General features: G+C 43.3%; 1 protein-coding gene across 1 annotated transcript in view; it reads left to right on the top strand.

Annotated features, from left to right (window-relative positions):
- The first annotated feature begins 1,478 nt into the window (after positions 1–1,478).
- slc4a10b (solute carrier family 4 member 10b) overlaps positions 1,479–21,423 on the top strand; it is a 41,031-nt gene continuing 21,086 nt past the window's right edge. Inside the window, exons 1-4 of the mRNA XM_076262787.1 lie at positions 1,479–1,526; positions 16,804–16,885; positions 19,672–19,815; positions 20,469–20,607. Coding sequence (XP_076118902.1) covers positions 1,479–1,526; positions 16,804–16,885; positions 19,672–19,815; positions 20,469–20,607 — 413 coding nt within the window. The remainder of the gene's footprint in view (positions 1,527–16,803; positions 16,886–19,671; positions 19,816–20,468; positions 20,608–21,423) is intronic.

The raw sequence follows: 21,423 nt of genomic DNA, 5'->3' as shown, positions 1-21,423 counted from the left end.
TATTGTAAATAGCCACATTGCCTATTAACCCCGGGTGTAAATATCATCATCGCTATCTACAGTACACCCGGGTGCAAATAATGTCTGCCTATATGTCAGCTCTGGAAAAAATAAGAGACCACTTCACATTTTTCTGATGTCATCCTACGTTTGCTGAGTGATTTGAATGAGTTGACGGTCATATTCAAATTTGCTGTGGTCTCTTATGTTTTGAATATGAACGTCAACTCATTCGAATGTCACTCAGCAACCGTAGGATGACATCAGAAAAATGTGCAATGGTCTCTTATTTTTTTCCAGAGCTGTATATGTATATATATATATATATGTATATATATATATCTCTCTCTCTCTCTCTCTCTCTCTCTCTCTCTATATATATATATATATATATATATAGAACAGTGAGGAGAGTGACAGGAAGTAAGTTGTAGAGAGAGATGGGGTGGGATCGGGAAATGACCCAGGTTGGACTCAAACCCGAGTCCCCATGGGCACATGGTATGGGCATTATTATCTGGACATACCTTCGGATAGGTTATTTATGATGGCGAGGCGACAAATCTGCTGATGCAACTGAAAATGCTTTCATGTTTATTGTGAAGTAAGCTGTGGGACTGAATTGTGTCCTTAAAAATCCTCAGATCAGCTCTATTGCCATTAGCCAACTTTTTACAGGAAGATGATAATATGTATTCAATGCAAGTGACCTAATACATGGTACTGGCTTTGATAGAGTTAATAGTGTGTCTCTTGTAATGCTCAATTGCACAATTTGTAAAGAAACCTTCTTACTTATGACCTGAGATATCAAGTAAGTAACATCACTACATCATATTTATTAACTAAATAATGGACTTAAAAGCCTCTACAAGCCCTTTTCCAAACACATCTGTTGTTTTACTGGGCCTACTGTACAGAGAGAAAAGGGGGGACAGGAGTTCATATTTCCCTAGTGGGTTACATTCAACTTTTTTCAGATGCAGACCTCTGCTATCCCCCAAGACAGCCAACAAGATAAGGTGGGGACAAGAGAAGTATAGAATGAGTTTATGTGTGAAAGTCAATTGTCTACACTCATGAAGATCGACGCATGGATATTTAAGCGTCTCGTCATAACGCTCGTTTTCACTATAGCATTGCATAGATGAGCGCATGTCCCGTTTTGCATAACTATAATATCGGGACATCTATGACTTTGATACGGGAGAGGGGCTTATCTAATTTTTCAAATCAATGTGAGGAGGAGTTTCTCGTAGACTAAGCGACCAGGGATGCTGCGTCATAATCTGAATGCTTATTACTACATGCGCGTTTGAACAAGGGGTTGAAAACCTACGAACAGTAATAATACCGGGTAAGGCTTCGGGACTTTGTGATCATACAACATGTGACCATACAGTACAGCTCCACCGACGGACTTGACTGAGCAGCTGAACGTGTACTAACCGGACTTATTGTTCTACAGGTAAAAGAAGATGGACATCAGAGACCAAGGCGCTCAAATGGAGCCGCTTCTGCCCACGGTAAGATACCTTTGGATCATGTTATGGCATCGTCTCAGTGAGCGTCCTCCAGCTTCTTACAGTAGCTCATCACTCTACACGCTCGTCCTGAGAGACGCATCAAGAATCTGTGGCACGTTTTGCTTGTTCATATATAACCCATCTGTGCTCGCTTGATATGTAACGGTACTCGTAGGCTATGTGTGAACTTATGCGGCGTTCTGAGGTATAGCTGTTGTCGGACACGAGATGCTAGAATGTGTGAGCTACTCATGTGGATGTTTTTTGCGCAGGACAGTAACATGGTAGCCCAATAATGTAGCAATAGCGATATCTGATACGGTATCAGGACTGTGAATTATTTCAGTTGAGTAGCCCGTATCACGACTAAGGTGATGTGAGGATGTTTGACGGACATAATAGGCTAGGATTTGTACAGGTCGTCGTTTTACTGTGGTCAGAAACCGCAATTCTGCTAAAATCCATGCATAATAGCATACATTCACCAGAATAGGCAAAACATTTTTTAACGTTATAGCCTACATAACGTAAACTTGGAAAAACATGAATGTATGATCACACAGTCTGTGATTCTAGAATTCTTTGAAAAAGACTCTGGTCCATTAGACCTGCACCAGACCAGGATGGTTTACCAGTGTCATCAGCTATCAGGGAATTGTCCCTTGTTCTCCATTAATATCAATCATTATAGTAGGCCTACATCATGCATTAGCGCAACCTGTGTGAATGACCCATCTTAGGACCACAGATTATCCATAAACCTTGTTCAATATGTTATCTGTAAGGTAATCTATTGAATGAGCAAAGCAATCACCATGATGGGTTGCAGGCTGGCAGGATTCAAGGATTCAGAGCCTGCAGGGTTCATTCTTAAGTCTTGTTGTTTCCCCTCACAAAATTACAAGCTTGCCAATGATTTATTAAGTGATGCCAGATAGTCATCAGTCTGTTTAAATACTAAAACACATAAACCTGATTAGTGTGGGTTAATACAGTATAAAATAATGTAAGTACTGTTAGAAGGGTCACAGCTCCTTAGGACTGTTGTCTTACTCGAGGGGGCCTTACGTGCCAAAATAAACACAGACCAATAATGCCAGTTGGGTTAAAGGTAGGTTAAAGAATCGAGAATCTGAAAAGAAGTTTGGAAATGCCTGTGTATGCACGCAGGAGAACAATGAGAAGTTGTTGTGCTCAACTGCAATTCCTCAGCGTATTTGGACTTTGGACATGAACCTCCCACTATGATTTGGTCAGAGCTTTTTAAATCTTCCCTCTGGTATAGCCCATATGAAACACATTGCCCCAGTAAGCTCATGAGGAGCTTTAGATTTGATAGTAAGCAATCGCTGGCCTTTTGGATAATAAACTTAAAGTTGGCCTGGCAGGGCTGGGAGTTGGCAGAGGTGAAAGCCAGGGCAGGCTGCTAAGAACTCAGATGCTCATTTTCAAACTTTGGATGTGTGCACCGGGGCAAAGGCTGCTCAAGCGAGCCGTCAGCAAAATGCAACATGCTTTTCTAATTCACTCATATCATCTTTAGCACGGCAGGCATAGCTTGTGGGGAAACGGGCACGGAATGTGTGTTACTTACATGTTTATTTAACACAGCATGTGCAGAATTTTTTTTTTTTTTACAGTTAAGCATCACCCAGCACCCAGCTCTAATCACTTCCTAAGAGATTTGTTTTCATTATCCATTTGCTGTTGACAGAAAAGCAGCTTTTGTACAACCCCTAAAAATATCATCCTGTGCATTGATGCTGTGATGACGGATGGGAAAGATTGCTCTGTGCCATGTTCTTTTACTCTAATGCAATCTCATACACACACACACACACACACACACACACACACACACACACACACATTCTTTCTCTCATGCGCACTACTCTTTTTTCCTCCAATTTAAAAAGTAAGTGCTCTGGATTGTGATGTAATATAACGGCTTTGTCCATGTCTCTACTCCACTTTCTCTCCCCCCACCCCACCCCATCCCACCCACTTTGACTCTGGTGTGTGAGTGAGATAATGGTCTCATTTGGATGCAATGATGGCTTTTTCAGTCTGTGCAACTGTGAAGATACATTTAGTAGTATATTAATTATTAACATGGTGGTGTTTGAATGGAGTATTCAGGCTCTCAAACATTCTTCCACAATTCAGTGCATCTTCAGTCAGAGAGTGGATACCCTTTTACGCAGTAAATTAGTGATGTTCCCCATCTGCTGTCTAACAGTTTAATTTGTCAGTATTCGTTTTTTTTAATCCTTTTTGTTGAATTGTAGTAAATCATTATCACAGGTAGAGATGTTGGGCCCATTGAAGCTAGGCATGCACGTGCACCCAGATTTTCAGTATCTCAAATAATACTATTTTAATTATTGAATTACTGTTATCTCTGTAATCTATTCATTCTATACTACGAGTCATTGTAATGGAAAAATATGTCATATATCATATCTCATTAAGTCGTACACCCCCTTCCCTACAATATGGGTTTCTTCCATGTTATTCTATGTTACTCACCAAGGCAGGATGAATAAACCATTGTTGAAGTGGTTTGTGGAACACCAATCCCTTTTTCAAACTAATGAAAATGAGATGCAAATACACACTGCTTTTTAGAAATACAGGCATTGATTGTTTTGCAAGATAGATTGGCTCGTCCCAAGCTAATTATTAGCTATCCCTGAATCAGGTTGTTAAGCATTCTGGCTATAGCTATTAGCTAGCTACTCATGATAGCACAACACTAAAGGAGAGCTGTATTAATCAACCAGCAGTGAGCTAATAGTTTTTTTAACCATGATTATTACAGGTTATAATTAGCAAAACACGTCATTTTATATATCTATTGGTCAGGATGCAGAGGATTCCTTTTTGCATTTCAGTGCCATAGCAGGACAAAAAACTGGCATCAAATATAAATAATTGCATGGTAGGCTACTTATTTAGAGTGTTAACAGAGATTACTGAGCTGCTATAGCTGATTTAGTGAAGTTTCAAAATATTCCCCCAAAGTCTTTGAATATGTTCAATTTCGGATAATTTTGTGATTATTATTTATGCCCCCAGACCCACTAGCAATTATGTCTTGCACAATGCCCCTGACTACAGGTGTAGAGGTCTGTCTTTACTACGATAGCCTTTTTCAATATTACTGTTAAGCTGTTGATCACAGCTTAACCCTCGAGAGCATACCTGTTTCGGTCTATAGTAATGTTGAATGTGATTAATAAATGTGCATTAGTACTATAGTGCAGAGAATCATTCTGTTAATGTACCTAACTCACGCTGGTTTTAAACCCTCCGGCTTCCGAAGCCTCTTTTAGTTTCAGCAGTGAGTTGACAGCAGGCCTTCTCACAGCACAGATGTAGTCACTGTTGATGGTAAAAAAGCAAAGGGCAGATTCAGATGATGCACTGTAGCCTAAATACTTCAGTTGGGACACAAAGGGTGCATGTGTTGGGGTTTTTGACACTCAGTGTAATTCACAATCACAATAAGGCAAAGTAATGGCAATAAGTTATCCATATTGATCAACATATTGATTTTTTTGCAGGTAATTGAACCTGGAAGCAGAGGCGTGGTAAGTTGGTTCGCAATTACTGCATGCACATTTGTCTTTGTCTACATGGTGGCTTTATTGACCAGGAATGGAACCCCCCCTCTCAATTTGTAAGACTACTGTATTAGTACAGTTTTACAGTGCCATGAGGTCTGAGAGTTCATAACTGAAATATCCTTAAAGAAACGCTGTGTGTGAAAGCTTGTATTCACCGAGTGCCTGACCTTCAAGGTTGAATTCACCATGTCTATACAGCCAGGCTGACTTTCAAAGCCTGTGTCACTGAAGTGCTTTATTTCCCAGGTCTGTGGTGGAAGTGGTTTCCTATGCTGTGCACTTTAATTCCTCATGAGTCCAACATGATGTTTACATCATGTTCATATTGATGCGTTTTAGTTGTGGTTGGACTGACTAGAGTTGATGAAGAGTTGAGTCCAAACTATCCAGCCACTCTGTCCTTTTATGTTGAGGCTTTAGCACCTGTTTCAGTCTATACCAGTCCTTTTTGAATATGGCCCTTAGCAATTATTGCATTGAACTAGAGTTGAAGAAGGTTTAGGAAGATGGGCTACGTCGCTTCAAACAAAATAACACTCAGTGATCTTCAGTGTTCATAAAAGTATGCATCAGTGGACAAATTGCATCTGAACCAGGCGGGGGGCTGAGCTAGAGCTAGTCTTTTATCTCAGCACTTTGAGGGAAATAGCTTGTCCAATGTAAAACATCCTCTGGGACCTCTGTTGAGTTCGAGGAAAGTCAAAAGGGGATTTATCAACGCTCAATTGGACATGGCTCCTGAGACTTAAGATTGCACTGGCAGCTTGAATTTATCATCACTGGTCTTAGGCCAGGTCAATGATTGGGTTCTTGTGGACAGTTTTGGTGCTTCTTGTGGCACACTGGGCACAACTCCAGGCATGGCTCCAGGCATGGCCATACGAAGTCAGGGTTTGGTGGTTCATTATAAAGTGCTTGCCAGTATTAAGGAAAATAAAAGGGACAGCTGGCTGAATGCTTTTATACAGCTTTATCACTGCTGCCCATGTGGTGGTGTTTTTTGTAAGAGATCAGGGGTCATTTATTTTTAATTCTGTACCCAGGACATGACACTGTCCACAGTTAAGCTCAGAGAGGAAATGAAGATTTACAAGCACAAAAGTTTTTTTTCCCTTTTAAAGCAAAACACCAGCTGCAGTTTGGTGCAAATTTGCAACTGATCACAGTTCAGAGGTCAAAATTACTACTACAATTACTACAACTAAAATTTAAAAAATTAAGCTTGAGTCCAAAACACTTCTGCAACATTAGGTTTCCTGTATGACCTGGTATGTGTTTTTGGTTTTGTGCAATCAGGTCTTGTCATTGGGACACAGGATTGGCTCACACACAAATATAACACATCGGTGGCCCCACAAGTGTTGCGGTTATAGGGGATTTTGCCCATTATGTAACAACAAAGTGTCACTTTGATTAGTTGATGGTAAGAGACATTTGAATGAGTTAATCAGACCCCTCATGATTGAAGATCTCTAATTTAGGTTCTCTGAACTGAGATGACGCTATAAAACGCTGTAAATCTGTTCTCGTGAACTAGACAAGGACACATGGCCCAAATAACTCGTGGACTCATTGAGCTCATGGACAAATTAAATTCTCCTTGAATAACTGTGTTAAAGATTTCCTTGTTTTAAGACTTGCAGTGAAGAATTGTATCTTAAGGTTACTATGTTTAGTATAACTAATATTTTCTCACAATTTTTTGACTGCTCCTTTAGGTAAATCTAATTTAGGTTCATCTATACTTAATGTGCAGTTTGTGTCATCACTATTTCCCTCAGTAAGTGAAATTAGGAATCAGTGACTAATGTGCTTTAAACAGTGCATCCTTATTCTCTCTCATCCTTAGAGCACATACAGATATTTTAGTCATCATAAATTTGTGCTTGCACAGCGAGCATTGTTTCCTCGCTGGGAGAGAACTGGATTCAATCAGAGGCAGAGCAAGCAGTGCAGTATTTCAGTCCAGCTCACACCTAAAACAACTGGAATCATTTGCTCCCCGCAACGCTTGACTGGAGACGAGGTGAAGACGATGCACCTGCAAGGTTGTCAGGCTGAGATGTGGGGTACTGGAATCCATCCCATCATCCGATGTACCCTGGAGAATGAGTGCAGGGGCTCCTCTGGGATTGGGAGCTGCTACAGGGCTTTAATGGGAACGCCACATGGAGCAGGGAGAGGAGGGGCGAGCGTCACTAGCTTAGCTGCATCATCTCTCTCTCCCTCCCTCTCCCTCTTAGCTTGGAGGCTGTTCATGTTTGATGTCACCTCTGTAATCTCACACCGGATTGGTCAGACCGAGGGATGCATGCTTGTCGAAAATAGTGGGTTTGTGTGAAGCAACAGAGGCAGTGTGTGCTTGGACAAGGGGCTTTTTTCCCTTTGCTCCCCTGTCTTCCTGGGCATGGTGTGTGGATAGCCATCATCGTCTGCAGCGTCTGGTCAGCTCAGCACAGCACAGCTTCCCTCGTCTATGGGGCTCAGTGTCCTTGACAGCTCTGGATACCCAACAAGGCTAACCTGAGAAGAGGTCATGCATTCGGGGAGCCAGGAACTGTACAGCCAGTTTAACTCTCAGGTAGGGGTCACGCTTGTAGTTTTAAATGTCACTGGTCTCAGCCAAAAGTTTTCAAGCTCTTTGAGTTGACCATCACAGTAACTAGACATGGGGAGATTGCTTTGGTTGTGTCAGCTTGTATCATGTACACAGCATTGTTTTCCCAATACAGTTGATATCTGATGCTGATATAACAGCAAGGGCACTGAACAGTGGGTTTTATCACCCTGCGGTGCAGCATCATTGACTCAGAGTTCTGCATGTGATGCAGTATTGCATGAGCAAGGGCACAGGTAATGAATTCCTCTTGAAGGCAATGAATTCAACATTGCAGAGAAGAGCAAATCTGTTCCTATAACAGGCTGTGCTAGAGCACAGTATAGAGGTTAGTATTGCCTCTCAAACAAGCTGAGAGAACAGCAGCATCACTCTGACACCAGGCTGTCTGATTACCCTGCTGACCATTTGCAGGGAGGCTGGAGCTTTTGAAACAGAGGCTGCATTTCAATGTTCTTGTGGAATAAGTTATGATGGGAGGTAAGTAGAACTGATGACACCGCAGCTTTCCCTACCTAGCATTCCGACTCAAGATGGGGCATCTCATACTTGTTATAGAGAAAATCAATACACACGATCTTCTAAATCAATGCTTGTGTTGTCCAGGGAGAGCCTGTGTTTTGCTGTGGTAAGGCACTCTAAAGAGCTGGGGCTGAGAAGGTGTCTACTGCTGATAGTGAAGAGGTGATGACCACAGTCATCTGCAGAGTCAAAGTGACAGCGATGATGGCTGCCCTACCCAATTAAATCAGTCCAATAGCCCGGCAGTAATCCCCCATCCTCCCAACATCGCCCCTCTCTGCTCTAAGACGATTTTGACTGAGTGAATGCATAACGTTTCAGCAGCACTTTCATTAGCCAGCAGAGGCCAAACGTATTAAACAACAGCCACTGTGATGGGACACTTTAGGCTTTACACAAGACATGCTCGATCCATCCCTTCCATAGGGATATCTCCACATTGTCACGCCTCATTGATGCCATTTCATGCCACTATGGTGTTATTTTTGGAATGCCACTGAAATTAGTAGTTCTGCGCCTCATCAAAAACTCTTAGGTGAGTTAGCCTGAAATGGGTCACAAGCTATTTCTTCTCTAGAACAGAAAAAAATTACACATTTCCAGGATCTTGAATTAGCACAAATTAATTCTATTAGCTTATATTATGGTAGCAGCTAGCAGGTACCCATGCTAATATGGCATTCAGGGTGCTCTGTAGGCCTACAGCACTGGGAATGTTGACAAGACTAGATTTCCAGTTCATAATGGTGATTATGAACAATACAAATGTAAATCTAGGGGTAATATGGCACAGGTAAATCATACAAATTTGTCTAGCATTTACCAAGTTCCTAACTACAAACTAGTACAACGTTAACATGTGACCTCACTCAGAGGTAGAAAGTAGAAAATAATATTTTGTCTGTGTAGCCTGCTCCATAATAATAAAACAAACAGAGACAAAACTCCCACCTAGATTTACTCAATTCTTTGTGCACTGTAAACTTTTTATGGTGATCAATTTAGTGATTAGAAGGATGGTCTGCTTACCTTTTCTATGGAGCTTGTTGAGGCAGTTGGAAATAGAATAGATTCTGTGGAAAGATTGCAATATCAGGTAGGCCAACAGACTGACTTACCACTCTAAGCAAAACAATGTGCTAAGTTAAGTTAGCATAGTCCTAGATAACAATTCAAACCACACCAAGTGTACCTAAATTTATCTTTCAGCACAGATAGGCTACTTGCGAAACTAAGAGGCAATGCCTTAGCCTAGTAAGCAACCATGTAACTTAGGCAATATTTTTACTAGGCCACTCACCTAAGTTTAAAGCACACACATTATATAACACAGTACAGTGATAAAATGTTTCCAGAGAGGGTTAACAGCAGACTCTAGCCTACAATTAAGCCTACATTAGCCCATACCATTTTTTTACAGTAAAAATCCACCTTGGCAACAGGCAGGCACAGGCCTACCTCTCAACTTCTAGTCTTGTGTGTCAACTAAAAAACACAGAGGAAACGATGACAAACGTTGGTTCCCTCAATTGTTTTGACATCTCTTGGAAGGTTCTCATTAAGCTAAAATCACTGTGAAATAGTGAGACCTAAGCTTGAGCCATTGACAATTATAAGTAGCCTAGGCTCTGGAAATATAGCAACTTAACATTCTACAATAATCAAATGAGATGGCACAACTGTGATGGGACCACAATATTTGAACACTGTAGCATAGGCTGTCACATCAGTGAATGCTCATGAACTGACCTTTGTTTATTTTGTTGCACTGTCTGAAGACACCAGATGTGCCAAATTGTCAGATGTGTTGTTGGTCTAATGTGTATGGTTGCTATCATTAGAATTAATTCTTAATAAATATAGCCTACTGTAGAGCAGCGGGCAGCACAATTGATTGTTCAGAGTACAAAACTGTTAATCCTCTAAAAATAGCAGTGTCCTAAAATAAGTTCACATATACAGTATGAAGAGGCACGAAAGCACACAAGTTCCTATTTAGAAAAAAATCCCATTGGTAGTTCCTCTTGGCATAGATAGAACTCCTATATTTATCAAGCACTCTCAAATGCAGAGTGGCTTAGAATGGAGGGCTGACATTTGAGGACGTCACTCACTGTCATCATCAGATTATTTGGTCATGCTGGTGCCGCTGCTAATAGAGTGATGTATTGTAATGTAACAGCGTACTTGTGAAAGTCATTTTTTGCACAAGCTATTTGGAGACAAGTGGACCCGTGTGCTGAGTTTCTGTGGCATAGAACAGAATGTGTGTGGGGCCATTTGTTGACCACAAGTCGCTTCTGCACTACTGGGAGATCGTGCCTGAGCGAGGCTTTAGTGAGTGAAAGTTTTTAGTGACTAAATGGATTTAACTGTCAGTTGGAGCCCATTCCTGCCATCCGCATTAAAGTAAAGCAGATTTTTAATGATTTAAAAAAGACCATTTATGGAGGGAGGGGGACAACTATCCTAAATTCTAATCTTTTGGAAATTCTGAAAGCATTTGTAATGTGTCATGACTCATGAATAAAGGGCTTGACGTTTTTGAAGAAGAAGCACTCTGAGCAATCTGGTAGTGGTGATTTAGGTTTTCCTGAAAATCTGCTGATTGTACCGAAACATCAGCAGTGTAAATCCTGCAATGGTCATGACATTACAGCTCAATACACATACAATTTAAAAAGGAATTAACAATCTCTGAAATATAAACATGTACTGGTTTAGTGCATTTTCCCATGACATTTTTTGGCCATTACAATGTCAGTACTCTGACTGTGAAGATACCGATGGTGCTTTGAAACTATTGACAGACAAATGATGTACCAATAATGCAGCTGTAGCAGTTGGGTGAAACCAGTAGCCAGTCTAGTACGAGGGATATAGTGTGCAGTGTTTAAGCTAAGGATATACTTAAAGTATTTGGGAACATGATACTGATGCACTGATTGTGTAGCCATGGTACATTGGGAATGTACGTTAGCAGCAAAAATCCATCAATGGCTACAGCACATATGTAGTCCATCCGCCCCTTTCACAGACACACTATCACGCACACACACACATACACACATACGTTTAGACATGACCCCCCCCCCCCCACACACACACACAAACACACACACACACATACATACATTCATGCATGAAGCCTCTGTCTCTCCCTCTAACATATTCTATGCACAACACATTATCTATTTACAAGCTCCCATATAGCATGTGCAACACACAAACAAACACACACACACACACATGCACACACACGCACACACACCCATACAGGCATGCATACACACACACGCACACACACGCACACACACACACACGCACACACATGCATACAGGCATGCATACATACATGCTCTCAGCCTTGTGCATACACCCACACATGCTCCCCACACTCGCTCTGGCCTCTTCACTGCCTCTCCTCAGCCTTAGCGTAGTGCCTTGGGCAGCAGTAAGGCCTTGTGGTGAGCGTCCTCCACAGCACTCTCAGGACTCCTGCAGACACAGGCAGGGGGGGAGGAGGAGGGGGGGGGGGGGAAGTGGGCAGAATCTGTGTCACGATTTATGCCTCTGGCACTACTCTAACTCACAAAAGACAGAGCCAAGTGCTCTTCGTCAGGCCCTCTCCTGTGCCTGTGTGTGTGTCTTGTATGCTGCTAAGAGATGTTGCATGCTGGACAGCACTAAAGGCAGCTCTCTCACATGAAGCACCAGTAGCATTTTCAAACCGTTAAGAACTGGTTTGCTCACAGTGTGTGCTCCTGCATGCTAAAAATGACCCAGTCCCAGTTCATTCTACTTGGTTTATGTTGGGATTGTTGATTATCATTGTGGAGCACATGGTGACACCAAGCCAGCGGTTTCTCAACCACAACTGGTATTCACTTCAAATTAATACATACTCAGACTATGGATGGTCTTACTGATTCTTATGCCATGGTATTTTCTGACACGTTACTTCTAAGCTTAACTTCACACCAATCATGAGGGTCACGCCAGTCTAGGCTGCTCACCATAGTCCTTTCCACTGAATATAATGGCTCTCCATTTTTAGACATCTAATGCGGATTGTCTCTGCATGATGCGAAGGCCCGCGATGGCAGACACCGCCTTGTCTGACTGTCACGCTGAACACGGATAAAGCCCGACTTAAAGCGTGCGTGATGTCTCCCCGACCTGTTTGTCTTACGCCTGCCTCGAGAGCATGCCATTGTTTTTTTTCCAGGATTACTTAAAGGGTTGTATGAAAAAAAGAAAAAGTGGTGCACAAAAAGAGGGATTGTTTAAGTCGCGCAGCTATATGTCAGAAAGGATAGGCAGCTTAAGTGGATTACGTCCCATGCAGATTAAATGTCATTCATTTTTCACAACACATCTGAAAGAGGCTCGTTGTTCTTGTGTCTGTGAGAGCGTGCGGCACAGCACACACGCATCAATTCGTGTGGCATGCGCCGTTTCCCCAGTCGCTGCTTTCTGCTGCTTGATGAAATACGGTTATATTCCCACCGGCTTCCCAAGAGTGCATTAGCATGCTCAGCGAATGTCGCTAATGCAAATGGGGGCTGGTGTTTGGGTTGGTCGAGTTGTGTGGGGGTGTCTGGTGAGGGCTGGTAAACAAGAGCTTGAAGTGAGCCGTGCTCGCGCTGCCGCAGAGAGGAGAGAAGGCACACAGGGGGACTCAGCAGAGATTTAGCTGGGGCTCACACTCGGAGCTCAGAGAGGATCACCACGGAAATCTTGACAAGCACATTTCACACACAGGCAAATATGCAGATACACACACACACACACACACACTGTGTACAGATACTCGTTCACACATGTACTGGTACACTCATCCCTCTTTCTCTTTCTTTCTTTTCTTACTCCTTATATTCTCCTGGCCTGTCTTCCTAGGGTGCCCTTGAGGAAGTAATTTTCTTTCCTCCTCCTCCTTCCCATACGTCAGTAAGGAGGGCCCGGCGCGCACACACACACACACGCTCATCCTGGCTGCTGCGTCATATGTTGCCCCACACCTCTCTGGAGCTCTGCTCACATGACTTCCTCTGCGCCAGAGCTCCGTCATTAGTATTCTCCTGCCCGGGGTTGATCATACGAGGCCTCAGATGCGGTAGTAGGCATCTCTCCTGTTCTGGGACCGGGACTTAATACGGCCCCGAATATACTGCTTATGGAAGAAAGGCTCTCGCACTCTGAAAATGCAATTGCATTTTAGAACATCCTTCACTTATACTGTTTCATAGTAGAGGGAGCATACTGCATCTTGTAATGTGTAACGTTAGCTATCTACTGCAGGACATAACTGTACATCCAAATCTGACAGGATTTAAGGATTGACATTAAATTAGCCATTCCCCATTTTCACTAATCCTGATGTATGGCATGATTCATGATATTCTTTAGTCTCAGCATACTGTATTCTTTGCATGGGCCTTAACTGCTTGTTCCTGTGGTGGTGGTAGAGAACACCATTGTCATCCTACATTAAGGCTGTAATTACACCCTATAAAGAAGTCACCTCTTGCACAGTTTAGAGTAAATTATGCGGTACAGTTCATCCCACCAGCACAGTTTATTCTAGCGCTGTATTTACCACACACTGTATAAATAAGGGTGTTTATTTACCGTGGCTATAGAGACGTCAACATCACTCATCTCTGTTTATGTAATAATCCTGCATTATATTAACTTATGATTTTTTCAAAACAGAGGTCTGGTTGGATTTTCTTTCTCAGACAATACATTTGTGGGTTAATTCCAAACGCTGTCAGACAGCATCCTGGACATTAGATGCCAGCTTTAGTGCCTAGCACTGAACTCGTCTGGACTACTAACATCTGCCCCGCCTTCCCTCTCCCACTCTCTCTCTCACTCTCTTTCTCTCTCTCTCTTGTGCTTTCTCTCTGTCTCTCTTTAAATCTCTGTCTCGTTCTCTGTCTCTCTCTCTTGTGCTTTCTCTCTGTCTCTCTCTAATTCTCTCTGTCTCTTTCAGCAGTGCTCTGCTCTCACATGGATGGGCATGTGTGGTTTTAACAGCAATGGTGGCGCTCTAATCCACACTGTCATTTAAACCACCACCCCAGAGAGTTGCTCTTTACTGTGTGGTATTGGTTATAATGAAAGACTCTGGCAACAGAGTTTTACTTGAATGCAGCAATCAAATGGGATGCTCATATTTATGAATTTGGATTGGTGTTGCTCTGCAAGTAGTTAAAATAAAATAATAAATAAAATCAAAAGGGCACTACACCACAGAAAAGTCTTGTGAGTTATTTGCATTTCTGTGACCTTCACAGGGCATTTAAGGACATCCAATTTCAATAGTTTTGTCTGTTTTCTGTGCTGTTTGATGAAGCAGTACCAATTAGTGCACAGCAGGGGCAGATTAAAAATATCACATTGTCAGCGTAGCGTCAGCCTGACGTACCAGATATAAACCTAGCAACTACCTAAATCTGTCATAACATTTCAACCCACAAGTATCATAGCATAATATCATGTCATCTAAAAATGTGCATCCCCTTCCGGTATTGTTATTATACTGGGTTTAGGGTAAGACCAGATCAGTTTGAATCAGCCTTTGTAAATGTTTATGTGTGCTTCTTTTCATGAAGGCCATAGTTGCAGAAAACTACAGACCTAATGGAAAGCATTTCCTTCTGTTTCATAGTGCCCTTACCATTAGCATTGAATGCATTGCATCCTTTATGTGACCTCCTGTGTAAGGACAGGGAGATCCAGGCCAGGCTTGTTTGTCTGGAGGTCTGGAGGCTGTTAGCCAGAATGGGGTCTCATGCCGGGGCTTCTCCACCGCAGATGGACTGTTGTCATGGCAGCGGATAATAAAGTTCTGTGAGGTCGACGAGGGGATACTCTGTTCCACCAACACACACGGACAACCCGCGTTCAGAAAGTAAAAGTTCTGCCAAGTATTTGATCCAACCACACGGACCAGCTCGTAAACCAGCTCGTCCTAATTAGCAGCCGGGTAGATCAGGTAATTAGTGATATCACCTGTATCACCTGCACAGGTAGAAAGATATATGGCAGTACTTTTACTTTCTGGAACCGGGATATCCGACTCTGCCCACAAATACTCCACCCACCCCACCCTTGGGGCTAATGCCAAATGTTGCCATGATAAACGTGACAAGCAATTCATCAGGCTCTCATTAACCAAGCAGATTTGAGCAGATGCACTTTAATGGTGTGTAGTGTTACGGTTGCCTTGTCTCCCTGGCTTCTGTTGTCAGATGGGCCCCTTGGAGACTTATCATTTCTGGGCTCCTGCAGGAAGGTCTCGTTAACGGCGCTGGCACACATATTGTCAGCATATTCTCGCTAATTTATTTATATAGAGTGCGTGCTGCTATGAATAGAACTGCAGGAATGCACCAATAATTAAGAGAGAAATTAAACATGGAGGTGGTTGAGTGCTTTCGATATGCACGCATGCAGAAACACCTCTCTGACTTTCCCTCTCTCCATCTGGACTACTATTCACTGGCTTTTGTGTGTTGAATATGTGCCTATCTCTCCGTACTCTATACATAATGTAGTCTTAGCTGTGCGGTGCCCACTGGCGTGTTTGATACGGAAATATTGAATATTATGATGCAGGTCATTTGTCAGCTATTCCTGCTCCATATCCTAGCAACCAGTGTAAATGGGTATAATAGAGTGTTCTATTAGAACTGGGACAAGATACACATCACATAATGGAATGGCTCTGAGAAGAATATGTCTCTGACGTCAGAATGTCATGTGGGAAAAGCTGTAGTGTCTGAAAGAACTTGACAATTTGATTGCAGCATGAAAGGCTCGTTATTGACCATATTAGTAACCATGGAAACTGTCAACTGAAGTGTGTGTGTGTACTCCCAGCCTGAGGAGATGATACAAGGAGGTCAGATGCTATTAAAATGTATGATGGTCCTCAGCCAAAAGAATAGTTACGGAGGATGTAGCAGCCCAGAGGCTGGTTGGTAGAAGTGCAGAACTCTCAGCCCCTTATCATTCACCATTCGTAGAAAATAAGTAATAAGAAATTTTAAATGAGATAGGGACTTTAGTTACTTTACCTACTTATTTGGGTGCTTTTGGATACAGAAGGTACAGTAAAGTAACTAAATACATTAAGGTCGTTCCACCAGTGTATGTTGTTATATGTTGTATGTTGTTAATAAGTTGTTCATTATGACAACTGAAAAAATATAATACACAGATAATCCATTTCTCATGCAAAATGGCATTAAGGTCAATAAAGCTTATATCCACTGTGGTGTGTGGTGATCAGTGTTGAAGTAACACTATGTTTATAACTGTCTCCTCATTATCACTTTGTGGTTGTGGTGTGGTGTGTGTGTGTGTGTGTCTCGTTTCCTCGCTTGTGTGGTGGCCATGTTTCTCCCTCCCGTGATCACTTGCTGTGGTGTTGCGAAATGTTGTGACTTAAATGTGCTAAGTGCTAACTGTGATGGACTAATGAACTGTCCCCCCACAGAGGAATGATGAGGAGGCTGTGGTGGACCAGGGAGGGGCAAGGTCCATGCTGAAGACCAACTTTGAGAAGGAGGAGCTTGAAGGTAAGATGAACTGGGTTTACCGTAATTTCCCAACTATTGGCCACGGCTCATACATTGATTTTGCAAAATTTCTTCAGCTATGAGGTTAATACACAGGGGCAGTTAATATGGTATTAATATGGTTTTGTTTCTTGTAAATTGCATAAAACCCTGTCCTGCGGCTTGTGCACAATGTGGCTAATACACAGGAAATAACTGTTATCTGTGGTTGGCCCTTTTCTTTCTGCTGAAGGTCAAGGATGTGGGTGTCTGTGTGGGAGAGTGTGTGGGTGGCATGGTGCGCAGGAAGAGAAGAGTGGAGACCGCCTGTGTTGTGCGCTTTCCCTTTGCACCTCTCAGGAGACAGAAGACATGGGAAGGCAGGGGGGAGGAGGACCTCATGGGAGACAGGCTCTGGGGAGTGTGTGTGTGTGTGTGTGTGGGGGGGGGGTGTTGTTTGGTGGACCAGCACTGACGTCAGCCATGTGTCAGCCTCTGGAAGTGTTCTATTTTTACACTGGTCTTGTCTCTCTCCCTCCAACATACGAAAAGCACACATACAGAGACAGGATATATAGGACTTACGGTGATGTGTTAGGAATATATTCTTGGGAGGGATGGCAGTCAGGTTCAAAAATGTATTTCTCAGTGCCTACTTCCAACACAAATTAAATTGCTCATACAAGTATCATTATGGTAGAAAGGTGTATCTACCGCTCGATCCATTTTATGGGTTCACATCAAGTGATTTAGTGATCATTTGTAAGTCCCTGCAATAAAATGGCTGGTAATCCCATCACAATCAACTAAATATTGTATTGTGTCAATTCATTCAGATTCATATATTGCTGAAATACTGATAGTACCAGAAAATCATCAACATATCTGATGTCTGAGGAACGTCAAATATATGTCTTTTAGGGAATGGTTTAGCCACAGATTTCTATGTGTGGACCTAGTGTGTGTGTGTGTGTGTGTGTGTGTGTGTGTGTAGTCCTGTGTACTGTACACACTGTGATGTGTAACAGTTTCTGACTTGCAGCTGCAGTGTGTCGTGACTGTGGTGTCTCTGAGGCAGATTGGCCATTTTTTCCGGATGCTTCTGTGTGATGTCACCGATGTGCAGCCTCACATAGCAAATGTTTGGGTTTCATTTGTTCAATCTCGCTCTCTCTGTCTCTTTCTCTCTTACTCTTTCTCTCTCTCTCTCTCTCCCCTCTCTGCAACCCTTCATGGGTACACGCCAACTACACTGCTGACTCACTCCCTGAACAAAAGAAACACTAAACACACACACACACACACACACACACACACACACACACACACACACACACACACACACACACACACACACACTCATACACAACCATACACACTTACTGACACACAAATCACACGCATACACAGAAACCCACACACACAAACACACCATGACCGTGCAAGATTAGAGAGTGGCATTGTTCGAATTGGCACAGCACTGACTGAAAAAAAGAATCAGAATTCACTTAGACTCTCATTTCTGAGCCTGCCTTCTGGGCCTGACAACTCCCAGGGCCACACATCGACCCGAGACATATGATTTCCTGACATTTCTGGGCCTTATTTAATGACACAGGCTGGTGGCCGAAAGAGAAAGAGAGAGAGAGAGAGAGAGAGATGGATAGAGAGAGAGAGAGAGAGAGAGAGAGCGAGATGGAGAGAGATGGAGATGGAGAGAGACTGAATGTCAGCCGAATGCTCAGAGGAGCAGCTTCATGAGCCAAGATGGCCTGCTGCCTCGGGGCGGGGGGAGCATGGAGTGAAGAGCAGGCCGTGCCGCGGTCAGTGAGCGTTAGCCTCATGCGGCCACAGGAACACATGGCAGCAACCCAGAGGCGCTCCGGCTGCACGTTCAGGCACTTCCTGCACTCTCACACCACCCCTCTGCTCCTCAATGGGGGGGGGGGGCTGTCACTGAGAGTGCTGGATGTGTTTGACAGATTTCACAGTTAGGCTATGGGCCATGGTAGTCTTGGTTCAGAAGTTCATGAGAGGATCAAAGAAAAGAAAGGAAGTGGACACTGATATCAGGCTAATTGGTGTTTCATAATGTACTATTATTGTGCTTGTATTGTTTTGTGGTAATACCTGTAGAATCTGCAGCACACCTGTGCATGGCAGTTCCATTTTTTTAGCCATGGAGGCTTTTAGAAGAGTACTCTGTGTGTGTGTGTGTGTGTGTTTGTGTGTGTGTGTGTGTGTGTGTCTGCGTCTGCATGTGTGCGTGCGTGCCTGCGTGTGTGTGTGCATATGCGGGTGTGTGCGTTGTCACTGCAGCGGCAGATGTTAAATGCTGAGCATATCCTTTCAGCCAGGTCACTTATAATAAAATGGTGTAGTAATAATGTTTCAGCTAAAGCACCCCACCAATGTCATAATTTAATTCCTCTCTCCGGGACACTCTGTCAGTATCCACTTCCATGGAAACCCTGATGGCGCGACCTCTAAATCCAGATTACACCTAATTCTATTTATTTACTATCCTTTTTGCTGTATTAATATGGTTTGGAATTGGACTCCCCCGATTGTTGATAGTGAATGCTCACAGAAGGAAAAAAGACTAAAAGCAGAAAAAGCAACAGTAGTAGGGAAGAGCTGGGGGGGAAACAGTGTGTGTACCCAACGGCTGCTGATTTGAATCAGTAGCTGTCACAGACAGTAAGCTCTCTCGCTGTGATGGTTCATGGCTCTTTGGCTGTACTCCAAACCCACCCCCACCCCCACCCCCACCCTCTAACCCTCCAAACCTGCTCCCTCTCCCCCAGGGCACCGGACTCTCTACATCGGTGTGCACGTGCCACTGGGCCGGAAGTCCCACCGGAGGCACAGGCACCACGGCCACCGGCACCGGAGGAGGAGCCGGGAGAGGGACAGTGGGGTGGACGATGGCCGTGAGTCGCCCTCCTACAGTAAGGCCAGCCTTCCAGTGTGGGCGGGATAGAGGAGGAGGATTTGACCCGTAGATAATCATATCCTGGGTTGTAGTGCCCTCTTCTTCTTTATTCTACTAATATGCGAGCGGTGGTAGTGTTGTGGCTAAGCCAGAAACATTTCCTGGCTGCGTTTGAGCAAGGCACTTTACCCTAAGTAGCTCTGGGGCCCGGCAGTAATTGACGTCTGTAAGTCGCTTTGGATAAAAGTGTCAACCAAAAGATTAAAGAATAATAATACAAATATATAATATACTGTGTATTTCAGCACCATTTAAAGTAATAATAATAATACAAATATATAATACACTGTGTATTTCAGCCCCATTTAAAGGCAAATATGTTCACTTTTGAGGATGCTAATTTGTGCTGATCATGCATACATGGTGTTATCACATGCATTTATGAAGATGATCTTCTCACTTAACAAATCATTGCAAAATCTCCCATCATGCTGTCTTTATTCTCAGTCCCTGCTACTGTACGATTAAATTCACTATAGCACAAACATATTCCTGGTTGCTTTAAACCATAACTGGTAACCATAACCAACCATAACTGTAAACAGTGCATGTTTATATAAGTTTGTTTTAATGGACTGTGAGCGTTCTCCATCCGTCTCTGGTCGTCAGACACCCCATCTCAGAGAGTGCAGTTCCTACTGGGCACAGAGGATGACGACGAGGAGCACATTCCCCACGACCTCTTCACACAGCTGGACGAGATCTGCTGGCGGGAAGGGGAGGACGTCGAGTGGAGAGAGACGGCCAGGTAATGCAACACCGCCAACACCCCCACCACCACCACCACCGTTACGTGTGCACCTAGAGGGATGGGCACGCTATTCAAGTAACTCACATTAGGTGCCCTTGAAGTGGGCTGCACAAATGCTCTTAAGTAGTCATACTTAGTTCCCCTGACGTAACAATTTCTTGAATACTTGAATGCACTTACTGTAAGGGTGCACAACTCAGTCTTTTACTGCCTCAGGCGGTATCGTTTAATTTTTATGGCTTCCCATCTGTTATGCCCACTATACTAGGTTTTATAAATCAATTTCTAATCTTACTTAGCACGACTGACAATAACTGTTGTGTTAATCCCTGATGGCCTGAGCAGATGTATTAGGTGTCAATATTGCTGCTGTTTCGTAACTCTTGTGTGATGCGACCAGAAGCTGCGTTGAAGCTGTCTGGTGCCTGACAAAGGCACAGTGAATGCATGTGGAGAGCAGTCTCATAACCATGGCATGACTCACAGCTGCTAGGATGAGTTCTGTCGGCACATCCAGTTCGGCTTGCTGAGTCTTTTTTCCCACTCACATCCACTGTGCTGCAGCCTGCGTGCACCCTGCATCCTTCAGCCAGACACCATGTACAAGGCTTGCAATTGTGTGGCAGGGAATTACTTGTACACTGACAAGTGCTTTAATTTGAAGGGAAAGGGCTTAGGAACCTAGAATATGATGTTCAATGTGTATTATGGTTAGCATCTGCAGGGCTGTCCAGAAAGACCTTTGTTTTGTCATAAATACAGTATGGCAGTTGTCTGGCCGTTTTCCAACGATTTTTCTGCCTGGGGTGGAAG

Source organism: Alosa pseudoharengus, unplaced genomic scaffold (genome assembly GCF_046254945.1).
Source record: "Alosa pseudoharengus isolate Yale_2024_CS ecotype anadromous, Long Island Sound unplaced genomic scaffold, YU_APseudo_1.1 YU_APseudo_1.1_scf_3, whole genome shotgun sequence".
NCBI lineage: Eukaryota > Metazoa > Chordata > Actinopteri > Clupeiformes > Clupeidae > Alosa > Alosa pseudoharengus.
This window is presented reverse-complemented; position numbering and strand designations above follow the sequence as displayed.